Genomic DNA, 22,547 nt, shown 5'->3' with positions numbered 1-22,547 from the left:
GATATTTTATTCATTATACATTTACAAACTTTATTGAGAATAGCAAAAATCATATATTCTAAAGTCACCGGGTGTTATTATAGCATCTCTTGTTACCAGCCTCTTATAATGTAAGTTGAATCAAGAGTTTTACCAATTATTTCAGAGCATACAACGTCAGGGTATTACTTGCACGAGTCGCAAACCTTCATAAATCATAACATAGCTTTCTAACTGATTGTAGCGAAAATGGTAAAAAGGCAGCAAGTCCTGTCAACTTTGTTAGCTAAAATATCTGAACGTTCACCAGTGCCCGAGTTGACCAATGCAGCCTCGGGGACGCGCCTGATCACCTTACTGATGCTACGAAACGAGCTTAATAATTAGATGGTCAAGTATTCGTTCGAGCAGAAAAGATTCCAATGCTTCGCTAATTAATTTCATTTCAATGAACGCTTGTGCCTTTAGGCTAACGTAAATTGTATGCGACAGAGTAAAGTTGAAATTGAATTATTTACTGAAAACATATTGATTGGACTGGCAAAGATTTGTGAATTATTCAATGCTTTGGCCGTTTTGCTTGTTCTCTGTTCGGCGTCATTGCGGGAGAAAATTTGAGAAACGAAGGAATGCGCGTTCGCTGTTCTAAGGAAGTTCACGATTGTCTGAATCATCGACAAAACAAACCAGTTAAAACAAATAGCTTGTTATATATATTCAGTTCACCTATACAAAGTATGTATTACGTTTAAGTTAATGTTTGACGTATAGTTAAACTTTATACATGGTACAAACGGGCACCCTAGGCACTATATATAGGAATCTTTTTTACAGAGATACCTTTCACTATTTGTTACATGTTTCGGCTTTTTAACAACTTACGTATTTCTAAGCAACAAGTTTTCCATGCTCAAAATTTTTCAGTAATTCGTTTATTAGGATCACTGAATTATGGTTAGAATATTCGAAAGAATTTGCGCATTCCGTAACCATCACGTGCAGTCTATGCAAATTGTTCAGGCTTAACAATTTAAAACAAAACCTTATCACATAATCTTGTTGTTTTTGAATAAGAATACGCCTTCTACCCTGAGAAAGTTACAAACGCGCAAGTATGCACTGAGATTGAGATGACACAAAATTTTCAAGTCTTGTTGTCACTGCAGCTCACTAAATGAAATATACAATTCGATAGTAATCATCTTCATCTGTGCTCACCACACAGCCTGAAAGACATTAAGGTTAGTCTTTATGCGACCTGAATCTAGTTGTTATGTCCTAGATATATTTTATGCATATATGAATATATAAATTGTAGAAGACAGAATTCACTATAGCTGGCTTGACGGTATCGGCTCAGTTTTCAGCAGGCTATGAACCTGATTTGAAATTGAAATGGAGCCTTGTGTACAGTACTCTACACTGTTTTGGTCAATTTGGTCGAGGAAGTATCGATAATTAACCATGAGCGAACATGAGTTCATTAAACCTCGTTGTGACGTGTCTGCTAGCCAGTTGATTCGCCAGAGCACAGCACCATTCTTCAAATGGAAATTCGCTGCAAGATTTGAAAAGAAAAGATGCGAAGTTGAGACAATTAATTCCGTGCGTAGCGCGATTACTCTGGCAGTTTAGGTCAGTTGTTCAACTAGGGTGTGAGGGAGCTTTTAATAGACGCATTTCAATTACGTTCAAATTAATCAATTTTTCGGTAGGCTGTTATGATTTAATAATAAAGCTTTTAAGTAATAAAAATCACTCCGCTGAAAGCCTATTGCTATCGATACAAATCGAATTGAATTAAATCAGGTAAAATAGTACATGGCTACTGCTGGATACCATTACAAGCATTTGTGGAGCTTTATTAAAGACATACAACGGTGACATCGTAAACGAGGATGTTAAATGATAATAAACAATGGAATGAATATTCCGTTCAAGCACCCCTCAACTGGACCTTGGACATAATCTCGATTTTACATTCTCTTTCAAGTATAGGAGTTTCAGATACACGTTTTCGAACGTAGTGCATTGTGGATTATTTTTTTTACTGTTTATATGGGTAAAATAGCGTCATACCAACTCCGTTGAGGGCAAGTCCCCGATGTTTCTCCTGGTAGAGATACTGGGCGCAGAGCTTCATAAGCGGTTTACGTAATCGATCTTGCAATACGTCGTTTTTATACCACAGGTGACTCCGTATCATCTCGTGAACCATTGCCAGTGCCTCGTCAACATCGGCCTCATCTGTGATTTCCTGTAGCTCCTGAGGTGTGAACGGAGATTGACGCGATCCTCGCGTTACCTGAAATTTATCATGACGGGAAGCATTTTCAAATATTGGATATAAATACTTGGATTTTTTCTGATCCAGTGTTGTGTGAGCCACACGCTCTAGTATAAACGTAACGTAACGTCCCTGTATTTTGTTTTTTGATTGCACTTAGATCATAGTGTACCGGGAAACATCTACCTGAGTCCAATTTTCATTCATAATAATAACCTGAACCAGTCCGTTGAGTAACCAGTCTCGGAAACCGGGGATCGGTGAAAGAGTAGAGAACGTACTAAGATTTGGGTGTTCTGCCTGCAGGTTACGAACAGCGTTCTTGATTAAATGTTTGCCAAGCTCTATACCCTGGAGACCTTTTTGAGTAGACGTTATCGAATAAAAGATCGCAGCTTTCACCTGAAATACGAGCAAATCCGAACCAAGTAACGTGGGTTTATTTTTAATTACGTAAATAAGTGAGCACCGATTCGTTCTATGCAATAGGTAGAAATTTCTCTAATTTTTAGTCTGAATAAGCGTGACCATATCTTCTGATGAAATGAGGATCTGGACAAAATTAAACTTAATTACGCGGCTTATATATTAATAACTAAAAGTCTAAACATAATTCAAATTTCAAGAAAATTATAAAAAAAGACTTAAACGTTTTTGTTTTGTTCCTAAACAAGGACAAAACCTTGCTCACCTGAGAAGGATCCTCCAAGTCGTCCACGGAGGCTGCAAGAGAAGTCGAAGTTTGTAACGTGTCGATGGACTCAAACGATTTCTGATGTCGCACAATATCCTGAGGTTAAACGGAACATGGATAAATAATGATGAGAAAGAAACAACGAACATGTAAAGTACCTTCTTTAATAATTGCTAAGTTAGTAAACAACCCATTATTCCCAGTCAGAAAGATTTTAGATCTTTAAAAAGAAAAAAATTAAGTACCTGTATAGAGATCTAATGACGTTCGATACCTATATTACTTGATCTCTGCTAATTCTACGACTAAATAAACGATAAAGTTTGTAAGCGACGGGCATAATTTTCTAATTTCTGCCATAAATCAACCTCTCATTCTTAGAATTTAATGTACTTTAACTAGAATAAAAAACTTGACTACTTTGATGCTATCGGCGATATGCTGCATGAGCGCAGTATGCAGTACCACAACCGGCTCGCTTGGCATTGACGAATGACAGAACACAAAGCACCGCCGGTAAGAACCAACGCGACGTTTAAGATCTAACCAGCCGCGTACCGGGTGCACTGCTTCATATTCCGAGATCTGCAATACGATTGGGACAGCGTTCAAGTTTTCTTTGTTATCAATATATTATTCCGGTCCTATTAAATTCGGACGTTTCGACCTCTCTCCGCAACTTTAAAAACTTCAATGAAGTTGAAGATAGCAAAAATATATGAGAAAATAAGGAAGAGGTGAAATGTACCTGCAGATAATGTATTGGCCAATTTCAGCCCCAACGTACCTTTTGCAGCATTTGGCACGGACTTTGCCAGGTAATCCGTTCAACTTTCATGAGACCAGCAGAAAACCAAATCGAAAGGAGATCCTTTAGCTGTCCGCTCATCGCTCGAACGGCAGATACATCCGTTCCTCCCTTTGCTATTAGGTCCTATATCGTAAAAGAAGGCAAACAAATATTAGCCAGAAGTAGTTTAAATGAGAGGTAAAGGCGGGTAGGATACTGGGTACGCATGCTTTTTCTAGAATGCACACATCTGACACAATAATTGACTGTACAAGTACTTTACTTCAAAAATTACAGGGTTATAACAACCCGCCGGTATGACTTCTGGATAGAATTATATTCTTTCGTATAAAATACTTCTTAAGATTATTCGTAAATCTTTTTCTGGTTTGTGTTTTCCTGAGAGGTAACAGGACTCTCTTTCGAGTTGGTCCAGTCAAGATTTTTAGTCTTTGCTGAACATAAATTATATTACCAGGAAAAATCACAAATCTGGGTTTGTTTAGGTTCGAGCGGGAGCCTTCGAGTAGTAATAGCCAGAAACAGGGACTATCAATAGCAAACAATCAATCTTGTGCTTCACACGTGAAATCACCCATAGGACGTTCGAGCATATTACCTATGGCGCTAGAGATTAGCAGATCCTCTAGACTAACAATTCCGCGTGAAGCTAATTATCAACGACACACTGGCTGAATTTGTATCGATTTTGTAGCTTTACGTAGCCAATAAAGTTGGTGAAACTCTTTTAAGACTCCTATCAATGCACGTTTTGATATTCTTAATATCGAATTAAATATTTCAATCAAAGGGTAACGCTATTGGGATATATACCATCATATGCCCACGAAGATCAACAAGAAACTTAACTCCGCCTTCTAATTTTCCAATCTGCTGGAAAAGTTCCATATAGCGTGGGGTGAGCGCAATACGAAGTTTCTCCTCCAAACGTACGGATGGAATCTCCTAAGACGACAAGACCAAACGATATTTATACAAATTTATTGAGACTTTTTGGATAATATAATAAATTATGTGTTTAATATCAAGAGTTTACGAATCAGACAATATTAGCAGGCACAAATGTTAACGGGTTTATTACTGCAAATATGTGTTTTTTCAAGTTGCTGGATTGTGTCGCAACGATATTTATACAGATCTTCATAGGCTTTCCAGTTGAGTTTAGAAAGACTCTGAAAAACTCGTTCTTTAATTGTTTGAATGGGTAATTATTTATTTGGGTTCTGCTATAGCGGATACCTTAGAGCTTGTGCTGTAGGAATAATTAAGTCTTATGGCGCCAGATATTCAGCAACGACAAAAATACGGCAAACATTGGTTGAAACTTCATATCTAAAAAGCGGCAACAGGTCAGTAAATTAATTGCAAAACCTATATTCCATTACCTAATACGTTGCAGCACACGTTTGTTCAACGGGATCTGCTGGTTACACAATGCAACACAAACGTAATTTTGTGTTATTTTATTTCTGTTTGCGAATAAGGCCACACATTTTATTACAACTGAAGACAGGCATTGTTGGTAACGGCTGATAACTACGGAAAACTCTACCCTATTGATCTACAACACAATCAGAGCATCAAAACGCCTGCCCAATTAAAAACCAGTCAAAAGCACTAGCGGAAAGTTGATCTATGAAAAAGTCATGGGACAGGTGTCAAGAAATAAAGGAAATTTAAATGTAAACGTAAATGTGAAAAGGATAAAAAATGGTATTGGCTTCTTGATTCAATAGCATTAGTTTTAGTCATCCAAAGTGCGAACGTATATATATATATATATATATAGGTGTTTGTTTAAACTTCGCAGCTCAGTACTTTCTGCTATCTGTGCAGCATACTATATTGTGTAATCATCGCATTATATCTTTTTGTGAACAAATATTTAAAGCAACAGTCATAGTCAGGCGAATATTATGCAGACATAGTCGTAGATTCCGTTCGGTTTAGTGTCGAACCTTTGACAATAATTATCGTTATCAAAATGAGGTCCTAAAACTATTTCTTCCCTCTTTATTATTATTAAGTCCCTCTTGAGAAACCAAATTATAAGTTAAGCGCAATTTTCGCTGTTTTTTCAGGCAGGAGGCACGTCGTGATAACAATACCGTAAATCAATTGCACATTTCGTATAGGAGAAACGAACATTTTGTTATAATAATTTGTAACCAAGACTACGTTACAATCCTTCTTGAGCACGAAGAACTATCCTCAGCTAAGCTTCATCAACCATATTAAAGCTACAGCGGTTTATAGCAGGTGGAATTGACCCTGTACTCTCATGAAATTAAGTATCCAGCGGTCGATTCTGTAGATTGTCATAAGTCTGTAGTAATTTTACTATAAACAAAACGCGCAACTATGTTTGATACAATGGTTCGCACCTGATTATCTTTAGTGACATGATCAATGTAGTGCTGTGCAGATGTAAGCACTTGTTTATGATCCACGTCGAAATCCTGTGCCAGCTTCTTCAGAAATCCAAATTTGGCCTCTTCGTTCAAAGTTTGGTATCGCTTGCAGAGTTCGCGTACCGGCTGTAGTGTAAAAACGTATTTTTAGTGTGGAATATGAAATCTATAGTCAATAGGCAGTACCTATAATTGACACGACAAAGGTAAAGCATCATACAGACGCAGCGTGTTTTAATTGATTAAATATTGCGTATTGAATTTATTTTTTATTGATTAAAAATTTGGCGTAATGACAATTATCCGAAACCACCTGGTTAGAAGCTATATCGTATTTTTCATCTACTTAGTAAGTAAAACAAAACATTACGCAAAGCATAATCGTATTGCGTACTGTATATTGAGTACCTCTGAGCTCTGTGGATTTCGTGAATCTTTAGCAGGGTCAAGTGTCTCCCGAAGGAGCTGCTCCACGCTGGCTGTTATCTTCTGAGTCATTGGTACACTACGAAGGCCTTTTGCGCAGAAAGACCGATATGCTGCCTAAAATTACAAACAGCAACTGATAATAATAATAATATCGTTCACTAGCATTTAGCTCCTCCTTTAAACATGCAGTTTTCAAAGGTTAAAGAAGTTTTCAAAGGTTAAAGAGAGTTTTAATCTGCCTTTCAACCGTCGCAAACCAAGCATACAATCATTCTTTTAACATTCGTTTGTATTACATAGGTAAAGTTATTAGTTTTGTCTATTTGCAATATCGGTACATTTTGTGAATTCGAGCAAAGAATAAAGTACAACGCATGTCAAAATCAGGTTGAGATTTTGAATTTGGAAGCTCATCAAGTTTTAAGTTAGTTAAATTTATACCATCTGTAATAGAAATCAATAGACGAGATTTTAGAAATCACAATTTACGAAGCGCTTCATGCAAATCGTTTGAGATATCCGTAAGTTATATTTTTTTGTTACAAATGCTATCTATATATAGAACTGCAGAAAAATATTCAAAGCCATACCGATTATAGATAGTGAAGTAAATTTTTGCAAGAAGATGTCTTCGGAGAAAGATACGCCCTTCCTATTTAGGCGTAACCTTTTTGCCTGAGTTGGCGGTGCAATATTGTTTCTAATCAGATAGAGTTAGCACAACAATTATTTGACGACAGTACGTTCACAATAACTTAAAAATAATAATAAATGATCAAACATAGGATATATTCTGCTGAATATAATTACCAAACATTTTATTGGGTGGAAAACGCTTTTCTATGCTCTGAAATGATATTGTTGATTAGTGTAATTCTATCATTGTATACGAAGCCGAGGACTTACAATGCAGAATTAGACAAGCTTTGCGCAGGGTAAATTATCCGACCTTTTCTTGAATACGACATCCATTGTTAGAGACTAACTTACGTCCCTATTCCTATTTTGCCCTTTCAATTTTCTTGGAGTCAGTTCTTTTATATTAATAGCTGAAACAGTTCGCTGCTCACACGGAACATTGTGATAATCTGCGTACTCCCGATCATATCCGGTATGCTTGTGATATCTCAAGGAGCCGACGAAATGATTTCATTATACACGATCACCAAGTTTTTCGATCTTTACCAATGAACAAATGGAATAAAGATTACGCGCAATCTTAATATTAGTCAATTGGATTAACAGAATATCTGTTTTTTTTTTAAAGTTCCACTTGGAATAAACGGGCTAACGATAAAGATATCAACAATTAAATAAGCATATATACATATGCTTATGTAATAGACATGTATATAGATATACACACATCTGCCTCTGGGTAGTACTGCTATTCTGCTGGTCGACCAATCGGCAAAGAATGTTCGGGAAAGGGGTTCAATCTCTGCTAGTGGCGCGAATCGCTTCCTCTCTCCGCAGTGAATCAGTGACCCACTTGCTTTTGAATACCGTTGAAGTTGTTATCACTTATAAAAGAGTATATTCTTTCTGTTGCGATATTTCCTTATTTCGTTTTCGTCACGTACGACCACTATCTATGCTGCGCGAAGTGCCTTCTCCACAACATTTCTCTGACTATCACCCAATCAATCGGTCACAGAGATCACGAGAAATATAGGCGCAGAAGTGTCGATGATATCATCAGCAGAGGCCTTATTCGAAAAATACGCAGCGGTAAAAAAGCCTGCTTTTCTGTAATACATCACGAGTGTAACGAACCTAATGAACAAATCCGTTTCCTGACCACTCACTGCAGCATTTCGGCACCTCAATACCGAGCTGTATTCTCACCTTTAACATCTCAGGGGGCGCTGATGATCGGGTTGTGGCAACCAACCCCGTGGTTCGCTTGCGGGGTACCGTAAAGCTTAAAGCTTTCGGGAAGACGAGAAAGATAGAAGCGGGTAGAGTGAATAGGCGCGAGCAACGAACCCAACAAAGCGCGCTCGCTTAACTTGATTCACTCAAATACAAAGACGCACTTATAGACACCCGCGCGCGCATATGCACACGCAAAAACTGAGTGAAACTTTTTGGCGCGCTCTAGTTGACGGATTTTTTTTCAGGCTGATAGAATGGCCAGGTGCTATACGTCAAACTTTGAAGTTGCACACTTTGTTTTAATTACGTTGAGCACTGCGATATAAGACTTACGACAGATGGAAGCAACAAGTCGAAAGAACTTTCGCAAACACCTAAGTTGGCGCGTATAAGGACTTATTTTGTCATATAGCAACCAGATCACAGACAGCGACTATGGTAGGTCTATTTATCTATTTGCTATCCCAAATGACTCTTTTTCACTTAGCTTAATTTATCTGCGCCCTTATACCCAGCAGCACCATTCACCGCAATCAGCTGTGCGAGAGGTGAGTAGTGAGGCCGGCATGTGTGCTCACGACCACCGCTACAGCAGCCACAAGCGGGCAGGCGGTTGTGTAGCCGTGGCATTCTTGTATTGGATTGGGGATCTCGCCAGCAGCCCAGCCGTATTGAACGCGGCCGGCGTACATAACAATCATCACAACAGACGAAATGTCTGGTCGCCATCGAAGGTACTAGGCGGTGTTAGTTGAACTCAATGATCTGGTAACGAAACATTTGAGGTAAAAGATTCAAAACTTTATTTGTTTCTCAAAAGTATGATATAGTGAATGTATTCTAATATCTATTTGCCGCACCAATCATCGAGTTGTTTTCTTTTGCAGCTTTCACATGATGCAAACAAATCGTGAATTTATGAAATAATATATATATATATTGAACTAGTCATACTGAAATGTGTAGTACTCAGCATAGTTTAGCTTTAACAAACTACAAGGTTAAAACTTCGTGCCACTCGTAACATTCAGTTGAATTTTCATCACTATGCTTAGTATCTGTACGCAGTCAATCTTTTGGGCTACGGGTTTTGTCCAGGCTTGTTAGCTCCTTTTAGCTCTGGGGAGCCTTGGATTCATTGAAATATTTTGATTTTAGGTGTTACGAAGGTGACATATTGGGTATTTCCCTTGTTTATTTACGATGCTTTAGATCTTTTGCATTTTTGGATTAGCTGACAATAATTGACGAAGGTTTTGAAAGTCGAAACACAAAACGATTGTAAATCTATCAAATGTTGCGTAGATATTGCATATGTGGTACACTTACGTTCCCTTTTTCGTTCGGTTTAAAAACATATTAGGATAACGAGGAGGATTATTCTCACGCTTCTAAACACTTTTCAAAGTTCTTGCTCACCTGATTGTCTTTTGTGAGTTCTGCTAGCAAGAAAGAATACGTGAACGTCGGTAACTCGTAGGGGGTAACATTACTGCTAAGCTGGACAAGTACTAGTAGTATTGTTGCACGAGGACTTGATAACAAGATATTTCAATAGTTTAGTAGTAACTATCACTGCAACCGTAGATGTCGTTTGGATGCCTGCCCAGAGAGTTAGATCATACAGACAGATGGAACCTGACTAGTTAGCTTGCTAATCTGAATGACTGTAATTCTGGAGGCAGCTGCCTTGAACCTCTTTCCTAACCAGCGTTATCCAAGGTCTGAGCTAATCATCTGAGAACTTGCTATTCATAAAAACAATATAATTATAATAGTCACGATGATATTGGTATTATAAACCGTTGCTTTTTGTTGAGATACCTTGGCATCAAGCTTTATTCAAGTGGGTCAAATTAGAATAAAGGGCTTTTTGCAACATACTATCTACTGTAGGCAAATAACTGAAGGGTTGAAAATGTTTTTTGTGTTGTTTCGATCTTCGCTTGAGAAAGGGATGGAGACGAATAGAAAGTGAGGTAGTCGCCTGGAAAACCAACAATAATGGTCAAATTATAATTTGTCGAAATTAAATTATCCCTTATTAATGAAATTCAGATTTACTGGTATTTGTTTAACAATGTTACATTGATATACCCACCGCTTATAATGTATCACCGATAGTAAACCAGTAGAGCAATGCTGTCTAGATCTTTTTGTCTGGAATAAGAATATGCTATATCGAACCTAAACGCGACTCCCAAATTGGCATGTAACATCGGTTCGGTTGAACTTTTATAGCTAGCCACCTAAAATTTCTACAGGTATGCGGTGATGAACAATATCTCGCCATTACATAGACCTACAGTTTACAAGGAAAACATTATTGAAATACATTCTATTCATATTGAATTCAATTGATCTTTCAGGCGATCGTTTGCTCTGTATCGAGTCGATCTCAAAAACAAAGATTGCAGTATATACGCAGGAAGCTCTCAGCAGAGTGCTGCATCAGACTGCTATAGACGCGCTAGTACTGTCCATTTAGCAAGGAAACTGTGGCATTGCAATATAGACAGAGCTAGATTTGGTCGCTTATTTCACAATGATCTTCGATATAATGAAGCAGCAAGAAGAGGCTAAGGCTGCGGCCCTGAAACACGTAGTTACGATGCTCCAAATACCTGATCAACTTGACAAAGTACGTACAGAAAGTAAAAAGCTTATTTTTTATTGTTGTCAACATATGACGAGGTTTTATTATTCCGCTCAACATCTCTAAGCATAGACACCGAGTACGGCTCTAATGCCTCATTTTAATCGTGCTCTATTAGTTTAAAATTAATCTATACATTGTAGAGAATAGAAATGGAACATTAATGTAACCGAATGGTAGGTAGAGCTATGTTGAGGTTTACCATTATGCGCTGCTTACAAACACGTCCAGCGAAGGATCGCATTAAAGTCACCATATAAACCGGGCTTTTTCCTGTTCCTGGTGATATTCGTTCATGAATTTAGTTTCATATTTTTATGTGAAATATTGAAAAACCAGCTACGGCATGATTGGCCTGGATTTTTGCTAAAAGCAATAACGCCATGATTCATACACATGATTTATTAGCTGAAATGTATCTAGCAACGTAACCATACTAATAGCGCGTCACCTATGAATTATATAAACAAAAGGAAAGGTTCGTTACGACTTACGAAAGCAACAGAAAAGGCGCCGATGTGAATGTGCTAATAAACATCATAGGCACGAAACATCGCTTGGGGTCATCTTGAAGATTAAATGGACAGCGGTCACGAAGGCGACGATGATTCATTCGTGAGTATCTGTGGGGCTGTCAGTCACTATGACGCAACGTTTGTTATGTTTTGTGTATGTTTTTGGCATCCTAATAAACTTAATGACCAGAGCAAATAATCTATGCACTTACTGTGTACACATTCACACCGCTAAGTTGTAACTAGTAAATTATTGTGGTCGATTCGATACGAACTGACTTCTCGATATAAGTAGATTACGAATCGAAAAAAGACCGTGTCGCTGGGATAACAGATTATTCACCAGTTTGTTTACGAAGCTAGCCTGGATCGGTATAATATTGAGTAACAGGGAAAACCCCCCGAATCGTTGTTAGAATCTCATTTGCTAACTATTTTACGTAAATACTAAAGATATCATGCACTAAACCAATAGTGTCATTCTATGCACGTCCATAGAATATTTCGTGCAGGTGACTTAATAACTTTCTAATTATTACTGACGGCTGTCGGAAAAAAACAGTTTAGTGCTCAGCTTTTTCGTCAATTTCTGTATGTGCTGTATAGCTTTGGAAAGCTCTAATCTAAAAGACAACGTTTTATTTAGGTCATAAAATATTCCTTTAAGTTCTTCTCTACCCTAAAAAGAGGAGTACATGAGTTAAAAAAAAGAGAAAATTTGCAATAACTATTTTTGCCGATGTTGGAATGCCGCCGAAGCAACCTAGGACGTTCATTTCTGCAACAAAGATAATTCTACAGTTATGAATGCTCATCTAGAAGCGGAACCCATCGAAGTTTAATAGCGATTTTGTCAGCAAATCACTTCTGAGTGGCACTCTCAGCTAGAGAATCCTTGTTTTACTCAAAGCCGGTCGATACCCTTTTCTTTAGTGGAAGATCAAACATAAAAGAGGTCAAAAATACATTTTTTTGCTACCAGACCTAGCGGGTATCGAGATTTAGCTTGAAATTGATTAAAAATTGTGATACATCGTGATAAAAGAATCACGATTGTCTTGCTACCTGAACGTATTTAAGGAAACAAAAGCTTATTCTGTTTTCCTACTGAAGCTGAGGGGACGGTGCCGTGTGATCATCTAAATGTTTTTTTTATTAGAGATGGTATATACTTAATTATTAATTATGTTGAATTGTTTGGCTATGAACAGGTAGAGCAGCACCGAAAACGAGTTCAGCGTAAAAAAGCGTCCGTAGAAGCGATGCTCAAGACAGCGGTCCAATCACAGTTGGAGGGGGTACGAACAGGCATTCTGCTACTGGCAGCTGCCAGAGATGATGTAAACGATATACAGAAAAAGCTCGATGAAGCCGATACTATTTACCAAGACCTCTCCAAACTGGCCGTCCAATTACAGGTCAGTGCGTTTCCTTTAATGTCATGTTGTGTTTCAACATCGCTATCAATCAAAAACCTACTAGTAATGATCTGTACATTTATTTCTAGTTATAGTTCTTCATTGCACAGATACGTTCTACAGACACATTAGCACTTGTTCTGACTGTTTCTTGTTCTAAACTGGGTTTCTCTAATTCGCGCAAGCAAGCACCTTTGTTCAGCAATTCAATAAATATTTTAATAAGTATTTTGCTTAAATAGGATTTTAGTAAGAAACTATTCTAGCAAAACATATCGTTTTAGCGTGGCAGTCGTGAAACGTACTAGTTACGCATGGGATATAAGAACGAACGTCACAAACGTTTTCCAGACGACCAAGACTCGTAAGCAAAATACAACTGTGGGGCTCTCTTATAGACAACGTCGTTGAATTCCTTTCATGATTTTTTTGTGACTTCCAGCATTAATGTTGTTTTGCAGGTCAGACTAAACATATGCAGCTAATTATTTCTTTAAGGATTATCCTAAATTGGACTCTTATGATTAAAAAATCGTTCGACAGTGCTTAAACTGCGAAAAACATTTTTTTGTATTGGTCAGGACGTTCGCGAAGAGAGTTTTCGGCATTCACAAACAGGTACCCTAATGGAACATCTGAAACACATCTTCAATGTTCCTGGATCTATAACTCGAACCCAGGATCTAATTCAGGATGGCAACTTACTTCTCGCCCATAAAGCGTTGTCGGATCTCGAATGTTCTCGTGATGAGCTTCTTTACGAACTGCATAAACAGGCTAATAATCAGGCCAGCGACCGAGCGATGCTCAAGCAGTATTTCGCGGATGTGGAAAGGCTCAGTGACGAGTTAGCAAAACAGTTGTGGTTAATTCTAAAGCGCACGCTTAATACAGTGCGTAAAGAACCGCAGGTTTGTTATTCCTTTTTGAAGATCTGATTATTCACGTAAAATAAATGTAGAAAAGTAAAATGCAACGTAAATTTCCAATTCGTAAAAATTTGTAAATCGCATAGCTACACTAATATATTAGCCAAAGTATAATACACCATGAGCATCGAGACAAAAAAATCTTGACTTGGCCTAAATCCTACATTTATGAATCTGGCTTATGCATAATCGGCCTTGTGAATGATTTAATAGGTGATCGTGACCGCCCTACGACTTATCATGCGTGAGGAATGGGCTGATGAAGCTGCGCTGAAGCGCCAACAATCTACAGGATTCTTGCCGCCAGGACGACCTAAATTGTGGCGGAAGAAGGCAATCGAAACGTTGGAACAAAGTGTTGCTGAAAGGCTAGAAGGGAATCAGATTGAAGTGCGCAGCGAAAACAACATGTGGCTGGTATGAAGAACCTCTAAAGAGTCTGTAGTCCAATCAAATCGGTTCATTTATACAAGTTGTTAAAATGGATGTATTAGACAACAAGAACGTCGTTTATACTACTGGTAAAAAGCAAATAATATACATTTTTTTTGGCTAAAAGTAACTAGACAGTACCATGTGGGTTCCAACGTTATGCAAACAGTGGCATAAAGTCGCCTCATGCGACGATAACAAAAAATAAATCGTTTATTTTCTAACTTTTTTTTTGTAAAAAACTTAATGCTTGACAGGTGCGCCATCTTGAGGTAACTCGTCAGCTCATCATCGAAGATTTGAAGACGGTAAAGCACCACTGCACGCCATGTTTCCCTCCGTGTTTCGATATCTTCAATGAATGGGTCCGAATGACGCACAACTGTCTGTCACAACGTCTACAGACAATAATATCGCAGGTAAGGCTTGTTGAAGAGGTTAGCGTTACATATAAAGAGTATCTAGTACTTCTCTCAGCCCTACATGAAGTACTGAATTCACAACTATTCATCAAGCCATAAAATGTAGCTTAAGCTGCCAACGTGGCTTTTAGCTATTCTGAATGCTATTCTTAAGTATTACATTTCAGGGCCTAGTGGACAGTGAATACATTCATGTGCTGCAATGGCTTAATACCTACAACTCGAGAGAACTTATGGGCCACCCGGATCTTCACGTGGACGTATCTCGCTATGAGGCGCTTCTTCCAGACTCAACCATTGAACGCCTAATGGAGCGTTATTTGGCTGGGTTGAGAACAAAGTTTGAGGAGTGGCTTCGCAATGCTTTGTCTACCGATCATAAGGACTGGCAAAAGAATGAAATGCCCGAGCAGGACTCTAACGGTGTTAACGATTTGATATCCATACTGTAGTTCATAGTTTTGCTCCTACTTTCAGTATAAAAAAGTTTCCAATGTTTCAGAGTTACTGTACACTTCAGTTTAGTTCCTAGAACCAGAGTTGAGCTAAAGGTCTGGCCATTCCAGCTTCAAAATTATTTGGTACGATGACTCTTATATCAATCATGAAATTTCCAGGATAGCAGAGTTACTAATTTTCTTTAGATTGAGAAGTTCCTAATATTAGCCTAATAATACGCACCTGTTATATTAACGATTGTGAACGTTCTATTTATTATAGGATACTATCGCACAGAAACTCCAATGTTAATATACCAGATGATCACTCAGCATGTTGAAGTGGCGCGAACCGTGTCACTGGACTTGGTTTCTCGAGTCCTAAGACTTGCAATGAACCGGATGGATTATTTTCTCAGTCAGTATAATCAGCTTGTAACAGACTACAAAACAAAGAACTTTGAAGACCGGTGAGTATTCAATCCACTCATCCAGTTTTATTTATTCACCTTTGCTGGAAGCAGTCAAAAACTTAGTAAATACAGATCAGCAAAAGAATACTCCAATATTAGAGAGGGCATGTAGGACAGTTTGCATCGTATGGGTTATACGAGTCTTGTTGAGTTTGCAAAACTAATTGGAGCGATTTGCCTGTTGTGCTAGAGGTGGTCCTAAAGGCGAGCGGCACAATATCCGTCACAATTATCCCCGCATCTGGAGCATTTACATGTACCATGCATCTCGTAGAAACCTAATTTTTTACAAAGTCTATGGTGGAGTACATGTACGCTAAAGTGACGATATGTCTGTTTAACCGATTTGGCCCCTTCCACTCATAGTTCCTCATCCAGGAGTGGCGAGCTGATTAGGAGATGTGTGAGGCAATTTCGGGTTACTACTTGTAGTCCCACTGCTCCATTGAGGAAAGAGACTTTAACACGGTCTGAGTGTTCAACGTCCTCCGCTGTGAAATTTTATCAAATGACTGATATCTTATACGTTACAATCGGAACTACGTTGAGGTCGAACAAGCTGAGAGCGGTTGCAAGGGAAAAGCGATGAGGGATTTGCTAGGCCGACACAACCTTCCCACATCTTTCCGTGACGTGCGCAGCGCATTTTTGCCGTTCGTAGAGAAGAGCAACCCCAAATACGGAAATATGTTTAAGTATGCGAGAGGTCGCTGTTTTGTCTTCCTTATTGGACTTCATCGTCTCCATTTTATGGTCAAGTTTACGGTCATTCCCAAATTTGTGACTGCCGCGTGGAGCCAACCTAGAACTTGTTGCACTTGGAACCTCTTTGGCCCGTATATTACTAAATCACTACATACAAGATGGTTTCGACTAATTTTCTCGGCTTTCTTATTTGATCAGGAAAGCCATTCAACAAGATGGGGAGCAGGAGTGGGCTTAGGTCGCTCCTACGAGCCAGACAAGCTGTCTGTGTGAAAAGCGGCTGCGATGCCACTTCGTCGTCGACGATTATTCTGTTGTCCCGTATAATCGCAGCGAGAAACTTAAGCACATTCATAGGGACATCGACCTCAGCCAACGTGAGCATGATTTTATTTTTGCACGCCAAGCCAAAGATTGCCTTGAAGTCAAGGAATACCACGTCTTGCGCAGCGTGGCCAGTGCTTTCTTGATGTCAACCATCATGATCCTGCATCTTGTTTTTGTAAAGTACCCTCTTTGGAACCCGTTGAGATAGCGTGTACCCTTTTTAAGCAGCTGTCCAGGTTCTTAATCAGCAAACCAGTGAGCAGCTTATAACAAACATTTTTCTTCGCCATTCTTTGTCATGATGACGGCGCTGATTTACTGTCTTTCTGTATAAGGATCACTAGCTGGGTAACCTCTCTTTTACTGCGCTGGAAGTGTACCACTATATAAACATTTAATAAATAGTGCCGTCCAGATACTCGTTGCATACCCTATCTCAACCAGCGGCTTTCTTATTGCGTAGGCTTCTAAGAGACTGTACCATTATCTTGTTGAAAAATATCGCGCTGCATTCGGATTTCCTCTCCTCACATTGCAGCGAAAACTGCAGGGCACCGTGCGTGACATCGTCGACAAGTGATTCATGAGATGAGGGTTTAATATGGTAAAGCGCCGAACTGTCGTGATGCGTTAGTGACACGTATAACTGACGTTTTGAATCAAACAAGTTTCCAGCCGTTCAAACTATTATTGCCTTTGTAATGCATATGCTTTTCGATAGATAGCCTGAAAAATGGGGGCTGAAGGGTAGAATTCGAAACGTTAGGCACAGGGAAAACTTTGTGGATGTGGTCTAGGAGCTAGTCTGCATCTAAGTTGGCGTTTGACGGTCCGCGCAGGTGGAATGTAGACAGCGAGATCTATTATCATAGGTATGTGAGCACGATTGCTTGCTTCCTGTGACAGGAAATGATATTCGCCCTGAAACTTTCTTTAACCCTGGCTACACTCGTCGGAAATATTTCGGTGACCGAATTTCCTGCATATCATAGGAAAGTCGGCGTTAAGGTAGGATTAAGTTCCCAGCAAGCCCGCGAACATGTCTAGAAGGGCGTAGTACGGTTCGAGTTCGTCTGGTTGACGCGGACGTTAAGGTCACCGGTAATAAGCAACGAAGAGGTAGAATGGGGAGACAGCGCTTCCAGACCAGTGGCGAATTTTTCTAGTGCTGTGTCCGTTGAGTCCGAATCAGTCTATCGGACATAGGTTTATGCAAGACGTAATCGCTGGTCACGCGAAATAATCACGCTACTCTCTACTAGGCGTGAAATCGCTTGTACTATGATCGTAGGAAGCTCATCCTAAAATGATCCACTAGGGCCGCCTGGCTCGTTGCTTTTCGTTGCAAGGCAGTGCACAGAATAGAAACGGAGTAAGCAAGAAGGCTAATTGCCCAAGTCTTCGTTTGTACAAAATTATCTACACAGTCCAGAGGTTTCGACGAGAAAAGCGCCAGAATTACAGCCCCCTCACAGTTCCACTGTGTAAGTCTTAGCGTCTAGGTCTGATCTCGCTGCGAGTTCCGTGATCGACTTCGCAAGCGACTGCGGTGATTCGCGGTATCGCGTACAGGAATTGGCTTTCTAGTCGTTGATGCTGCTAGCACTTGGCTTATGAAGTCCTCGACGCGTCGGCTGTAGTCCAGCTGTTCGGCTTGATACTTTCTTTCTAAACAACGGTTCTTCAACGGTGAGTTTGCTTGGTGGTGACTTGCTCTTTCGAGGTAGACTCAACTGCTGGAACGTTTGGCTCTAAGAGTCCGGTTGAGCTGGTTGGGTTTGCTGCTTAAGCCCCCTCGCACTGATCTCATCGATGGTCTTTGGGTGAACATCTTGTTTCTCATGACTCTCTCGGTTGTCAGGATTGTCACGCCTAACTTTTTTCTCATGGCAGTGTTGCAGGCAATCTTCTCGGCCACTTCACTTCTATAGCTGTACCGATCACGCTCAACGACCGGGCGCTGTTATACAGAGAGCGGTAAAGCCGAAAATTTCGTATATTCTTGACCTGCTTTTTTCGCAATAATATAACTTGCCGCTTTGCAGTCCTAGCCTAAGAAGCGAACAGAAAGCACACGAACTTCTGACTCGGAAGTTGAGGTGATTAACACCTTTGAAAAACTCTCCACCTTGCCGACATGTCTGTCCTTTTCAAATTCCATGCATTCATAATAACCAGTCTGTAAAAACACTGCAACTGACTCATCGTTGCTTATAATATACTTCTCTGCTTCACACGCTACATTGTCGATAACGATTTTTAGCGCCATACGAGTAGTCACTAACGATTTCTAAGGAAGAATCCTTCTCAGAGCGGGCCCGATAGGCTGCACAAGGTTGTCGCCCATTACTAGCGCCGTTTTTTGTGGCGAAGGAGGGGTCGGGTTGTTCGAAGGTCTGTCGGATATGTATTGTTCTATTTCACTTTTAGCCACCGTTCCCAGTGCTAAATTTTTTTGTTTCGCTTGAAAATTTGAGATTTGATTTATCATTTATGTGAAATAGAAAAGCCAAAAGACTTAATGATTTATTCTTCAGCGCACATGTCTGAGCATTTCAGAATCCCGTTAATCAGTCTGATGTTAGCACTAAGCATACTCTACAACGCTATTTCCTAGACAAGTCGATTGTTGTTGTCGACAAGCCTCATCACTAGCCTTAGAGGCTGCATGTCTTACTCAGTTACATTTTGAACAGCACACATAAACGTTGTGTACACTTTTGCATTTCGCTCAAACGTTCACACTGCCTAGCCGCGATGAATGCGATGGGGAAAGTGGCCTTTTTCGAGAATTTGAGAGACATCGGCAAACGTAGACTGTATATCGCCGATTGCTTCTCTTGTTGTTTTTAAATTTAAAGGACCATCTGTACATCTGGCTTGCATTTGTTGGTTCTGATAATGTTACACCTGAGGTGACGCGATATCAGTTCTCATCAATATAATAGCTGAAACTTTCATTATGTGATAGAGTAAAGGAAAAGGGTATATTTGCAGTGGAAATTACATAGTGTTGTAATCATGAGACGGGTGTGAGTTTAAAGATATTTTTACTTTTCTAAGACACTCCATGATGCTCTTGATGGCGCGCCTTATGATGTTTGACATATTTGCTCCCCATACAAAAGATTCATAAGCAGAATCCGTGATCACAGTTTTTTTTTTTCAAAAATTGATACATATCTTGCACAAACCTCAGAAACAAATCAGAAATTGCGATTTGGCTTAGTGTCTTCATAAGATGATTTCTTTTTTGGTAGTTAATGTCAAATCATTTATTAACACTTTAGACGGAGATTATACGTTACGCGTACGTACATTTACGTTATATAAATGCGTTATCGGTTTAATAGGTCCCTCTTTCAGTCTTACACTGCGTACATGATCGCCATCGCCAATAATGCAGTTAACATGGAAACGCTACTGACGAAGTTGAGTGACGGTGAGCCGCTAGGAATGGGTCTGGCGGACAAGTTGCGCGAGCTAAAGGATAACTCTCTCGACTATCTATGCGAAGAAGTGCTCACTGATATAAAGGTTCTTATGCCGGATATTATGACACGTAAATGGCTCACAAGGGAAGCGCAAACAATAGGTAAACTATCTGATACATTAACGAACTTGTATCTGTTTTATTATGGCGGTCTATTTGCCATATATTTTATTGCTTTATTGAGCGAATGGTCTGCTGCATTATGCCGGATATCTAGGTAACTGCCGGATATAACTTATTTTTGTTATGTTTCTGTATTCGGCAGCTCAAATTTCTATTCCTTTAAATACTTTTTATTCCTTTAAATATGCAGTGAAAGCGAGCAGCGATTACGATCCTAGAATAGTTAGAAGCATCATCATAGACAATACAAATTTAGCTTCCTTAAATTGGTTGGGACAACTTAACCAATTTAGTCCAAAAGAGTCCAGTTTTATTATTCAAGTTATTTTCTATGTCACTAATTAGTTTCAAAGGTGCGGCCATAATAGGTTTTTGTGCATTGTTTGGATAAATTTTTCAGAAACGGTAACGGTAACGTTGGCGGATTATGGAGGCGACTATACGGCGTTAATTGAATATCATACACTTATCGGCAAGATAGAAAAAGAGGTCGCCGCAAGTTATGTAAAGGCAATTTGCGAAAAGAGAATGTCATTCCGAAACTATGAAGAACGAAGAGCTGCTGCAGAGCTGATTCTGAGTGATACCGAAAAGGTTCGTTAACCTGAACCATTTGGTTCGATAAACCATCACATTTTGGTTGAAAAATCTGACATCATCAAGTGAAAGCCATGCTTCGACTAACAGCTCATTAATAGAAGATAAGTGGACCACTCATTTATCTACAATTTCAGTATATAATATTAGTAAAAAGAAACATATATTGAGGCAAACAATAGGGCAATAGTAACTTGAGTGCTCTGTTAGGATAGAAAATCGTATGCAAAATCAAGGTGACGTTTTTTTGGTTTGCAGCTTAAAAAACAGTTTGCAGATTTATATAAAAAAAAGCCCTTAGGGGAAGAAAAGGAAGAGGAGTCAAAATTGGACGTTTTGAAGCTTATGGCTGAAGTTCTCAAGATGAAGGACAGCTCACTCCTATCACTAGAAATGAACGGGTACGGTATCATAGTTAGAAGTGGTCAAGTATTTATGGATAGAAAAATATACATTCATTGAGAACTCATACCTGCAGTGATCTGACCACCTTTGTTTATAAAAAAACAGAATCATTACTGATATAGCTTACTTCCTCATTATGGAGTAAACGGTGATCTCTAAATGTACGTAATAGAACACAGAGGCTTTATAACTATGTTACTTAGATCTAATTTCTATGTTCAATTCCGTTTCTACTACAGATTGGTTAAGAAATTCCCCGAAGTATCTGCTGATGAACTGCTGTCTCTGTTGGACCTACGTGGTGACATTTCGAGAGTCGATGCTCGCCAGCTTATCATCGACCTTAAGCCGGGTGCGGCAACAGACCGAAATATATTTTCCAACCTTTTGCCTCTTTAAGCGTCATGCATATGTAGCATTGTTACAAAAATCGGCCAATTTTTCTAATGGAAAGTGCTAGCTAAAACTAACCTACCTAAAATTTGATTGATCCGAATATGCAAATTTATCCAATTTGATGGAAACAAGCTGTTTTTTTGATAAATAACCATCGAGTTCGAACTGCGCGACAAGCGGCAATTACTAAAACAGACCAAAAGGAGTTTAAACCCATGGATTTAGTTATTACAATTTTGTCATTACTTCTGTCTTTAAGTAACTGTCTTTAAGTGCGACTTTGTATTTCGGAAGCTTTCTTTATAGGCTAGAGGACTGTACCAGATCTGTCAGAAGAAAAACACGAAAGCGGTGAACGAAAGAGCTACCCCTTTTTAATACGCTCTTCTCGTTCAGTTCATGTACCGCGACATTAAAACAATTTTGCTATGTGAAAGGCTTTACGCCAAAAGAAATTACGTCACTTGTGGTAATTTAATAATATATGATGTAATCCATAACCGTAGTAGGTCAGGTATTCTAATGCTGATGTCAAGTCTAAATAAAAGCTTTCACTGAAGTTTAATCACTTGCTTTTTATTGGGTAAAAGCGGGGCACATTGGGTGAACCTTTATTCCAACTATGTGTAATACAATGGTTGATATCTCCTAAACTAACGAATGCTAAGTGAATATATATCTGTGTTTATACGATATGACTTTAATACTATAAATCATAATAGGCAACGCT

The 22,547-nt window shown here is 39.1% G+C and overlaps 2 protein-coding genes across 11 annotated transcripts; one reads left to right on the top strand and one right to left on the bottom strand.

Moving 5' to 3' along the window:
• Nucleotides 1-4: 4 nt before the first annotated feature.
• LOC111247804 (malonyl-CoA decarboxylase, mitochondrial-like) lies at nucleotides 5-10,060 on the bottom strand. Of its 7 annotated transcripts, XM_086984648.1 has the most exons (12): nucleotides 7,978-8,381; nucleotides 7,518-7,790; nucleotides 7,202-7,311; nucleotides 6,591-6,725; nucleotides 6,156-6,308; nucleotides 4,585-4,716; nucleotides 3,748-3,894; nucleotides 3,381-3,545; nucleotides 2,958-3,056; nucleotides 2,483-2,668; nucleotides 2,059-2,284; nucleotides 5-1,537 (listed from the first exon to the last, which is right to left on the bottom strand). In XM_086984648.1, the coding sequence occupies exons 4-12, from the start codon at nucleotides 6,678-6,680 to the stop codon at nucleotides 1,311-1,313; spliced, it is 1,425 nt and encodes a 474-aa protein (XP_086840774.1). In that variant the 5' UTR covers nucleotides 6,681-6,725; nucleotides 7,202-7,311; nucleotides 7,518-7,790; nucleotides 7,978-8,381; the 3' UTR covers nucleotides 5-1,310. The 7 variants fall into 7 exon arrangements, with proteins under 7 accessions (XP_086840774.1, XP_086840776.1, XP_086840772.1 ...); XM_086984650.1 differs by lacking the exons at nucleotides 7,518-7,790; nucleotides 7,978-8,381 and adding an exon at nucleotides 8,460-9,023; XM_086984646.1 differs by having other exon boundaries at nucleotides 7,518-8,381.
• On the top strand, nucleotides 9,127-22,382 carry Sec6 (Exocyst complex component Sec6). Of its 4 annotated transcripts, XM_086984641.1 has the most exons (14): nucleotides 9,130-9,274; nucleotides 10,859-11,130; nucleotides 11,619-11,760; nucleotides 12,872-13,078; nucleotides 13,660-13,989; nucleotides 14,221-14,424; nucleotides 14,697-14,858; nucleotides 15,029-15,284; nucleotides 15,582-15,768; nucleotides 18,697-18,780; nucleotides 20,157-20,398; nucleotides 20,820-21,013; nucleotides 21,275-21,417; nucleotides 21,661-22,382. In XM_086984641.1, the coding sequence occupies exons 3-14, from the start codon at nucleotides 11,725-11,727 to the stop codon at nucleotides 21,818-21,820; spliced, it is 2,205 nt and encodes a 734-aa protein (XP_086840767.1). In that variant the 5' UTR covers nucleotides 9,130-9,274; nucleotides 10,859-11,130; nucleotides 11,619-11,724; the 3' UTR covers nucleotides 21,821-22,382. The 4 variants fall into 4 exon arrangements, with proteins under 4 accessions (XP_022654950.1, XP_086840767.1, XP_022654947.1 ...); XM_022799212.2 differs by lacking the exon at nucleotides 11,619-11,760; XM_022799214.2 differs by lacking the exons at nucleotides 11,619-11,760; nucleotides 18,697-18,780 and having other exon boundaries at nucleotides 9,131-9,274.
• The last annotated feature ends 165 nt before the right edge of the window (nucleotides 22,383-22,547 follow it).

Source organism: Varroa destructor, unplaced genomic scaffold, assembly GCF_002443255.2.
Source record: "Varroa destructor unplaced genomic scaffold, Vdes_3.0 BEIS01000003.1, whole genome shotgun sequence".
Taxonomy (NCBI): Eukaryota; Metazoa; Arthropoda; class Arachnida; order Mesostigmata; family Varroidae; genus Varroa; species Varroa destructor.
This window is presented reverse-complemented; position numbering and strand designations above follow the sequence as displayed.

Bases quoted from the DNA above. Each gene is read 5' to 3' on its own strand.
- LOC111247804 (XM_086984645.1), bottom strand. The intron at 3,546-3,747 runs GTACGTTGGGGC...ATCGTATTGCAG, and splicing joins CGTGCCAAATGCTGCAAAAG to ATCTCGGAATATGAAGCAGT. The intron at 1,538-2,058 runs GTATGACGCTAT...CAAATCTTGCAG, and splicing joins ACTTGCCCTCAACGGAGTTG to CGAATTTCCATTTGAAGAAT.
- Sec6 (XM_022799212.2), top strand. From the start codon at position 11,035: ATGATCTTCGATATAATGAAGCAGCAAGAAGAGGCTAAGGCTGCGGCC. The intron at 13,990-14,220 runs GTTTGTTATTCC...ATGATTTAATAG, and splicing joins CAGTGCGTAAAGAACCGCAG to GTGATCGTGACCGCCCTACG. The intron at 14,425-14,696 runs GTATGAAGAACC...AATGCTTGACAG, and splicing joins GCGAAAACAACATGTGGCTG to GTGCGCCATCTTGAGGTAAC.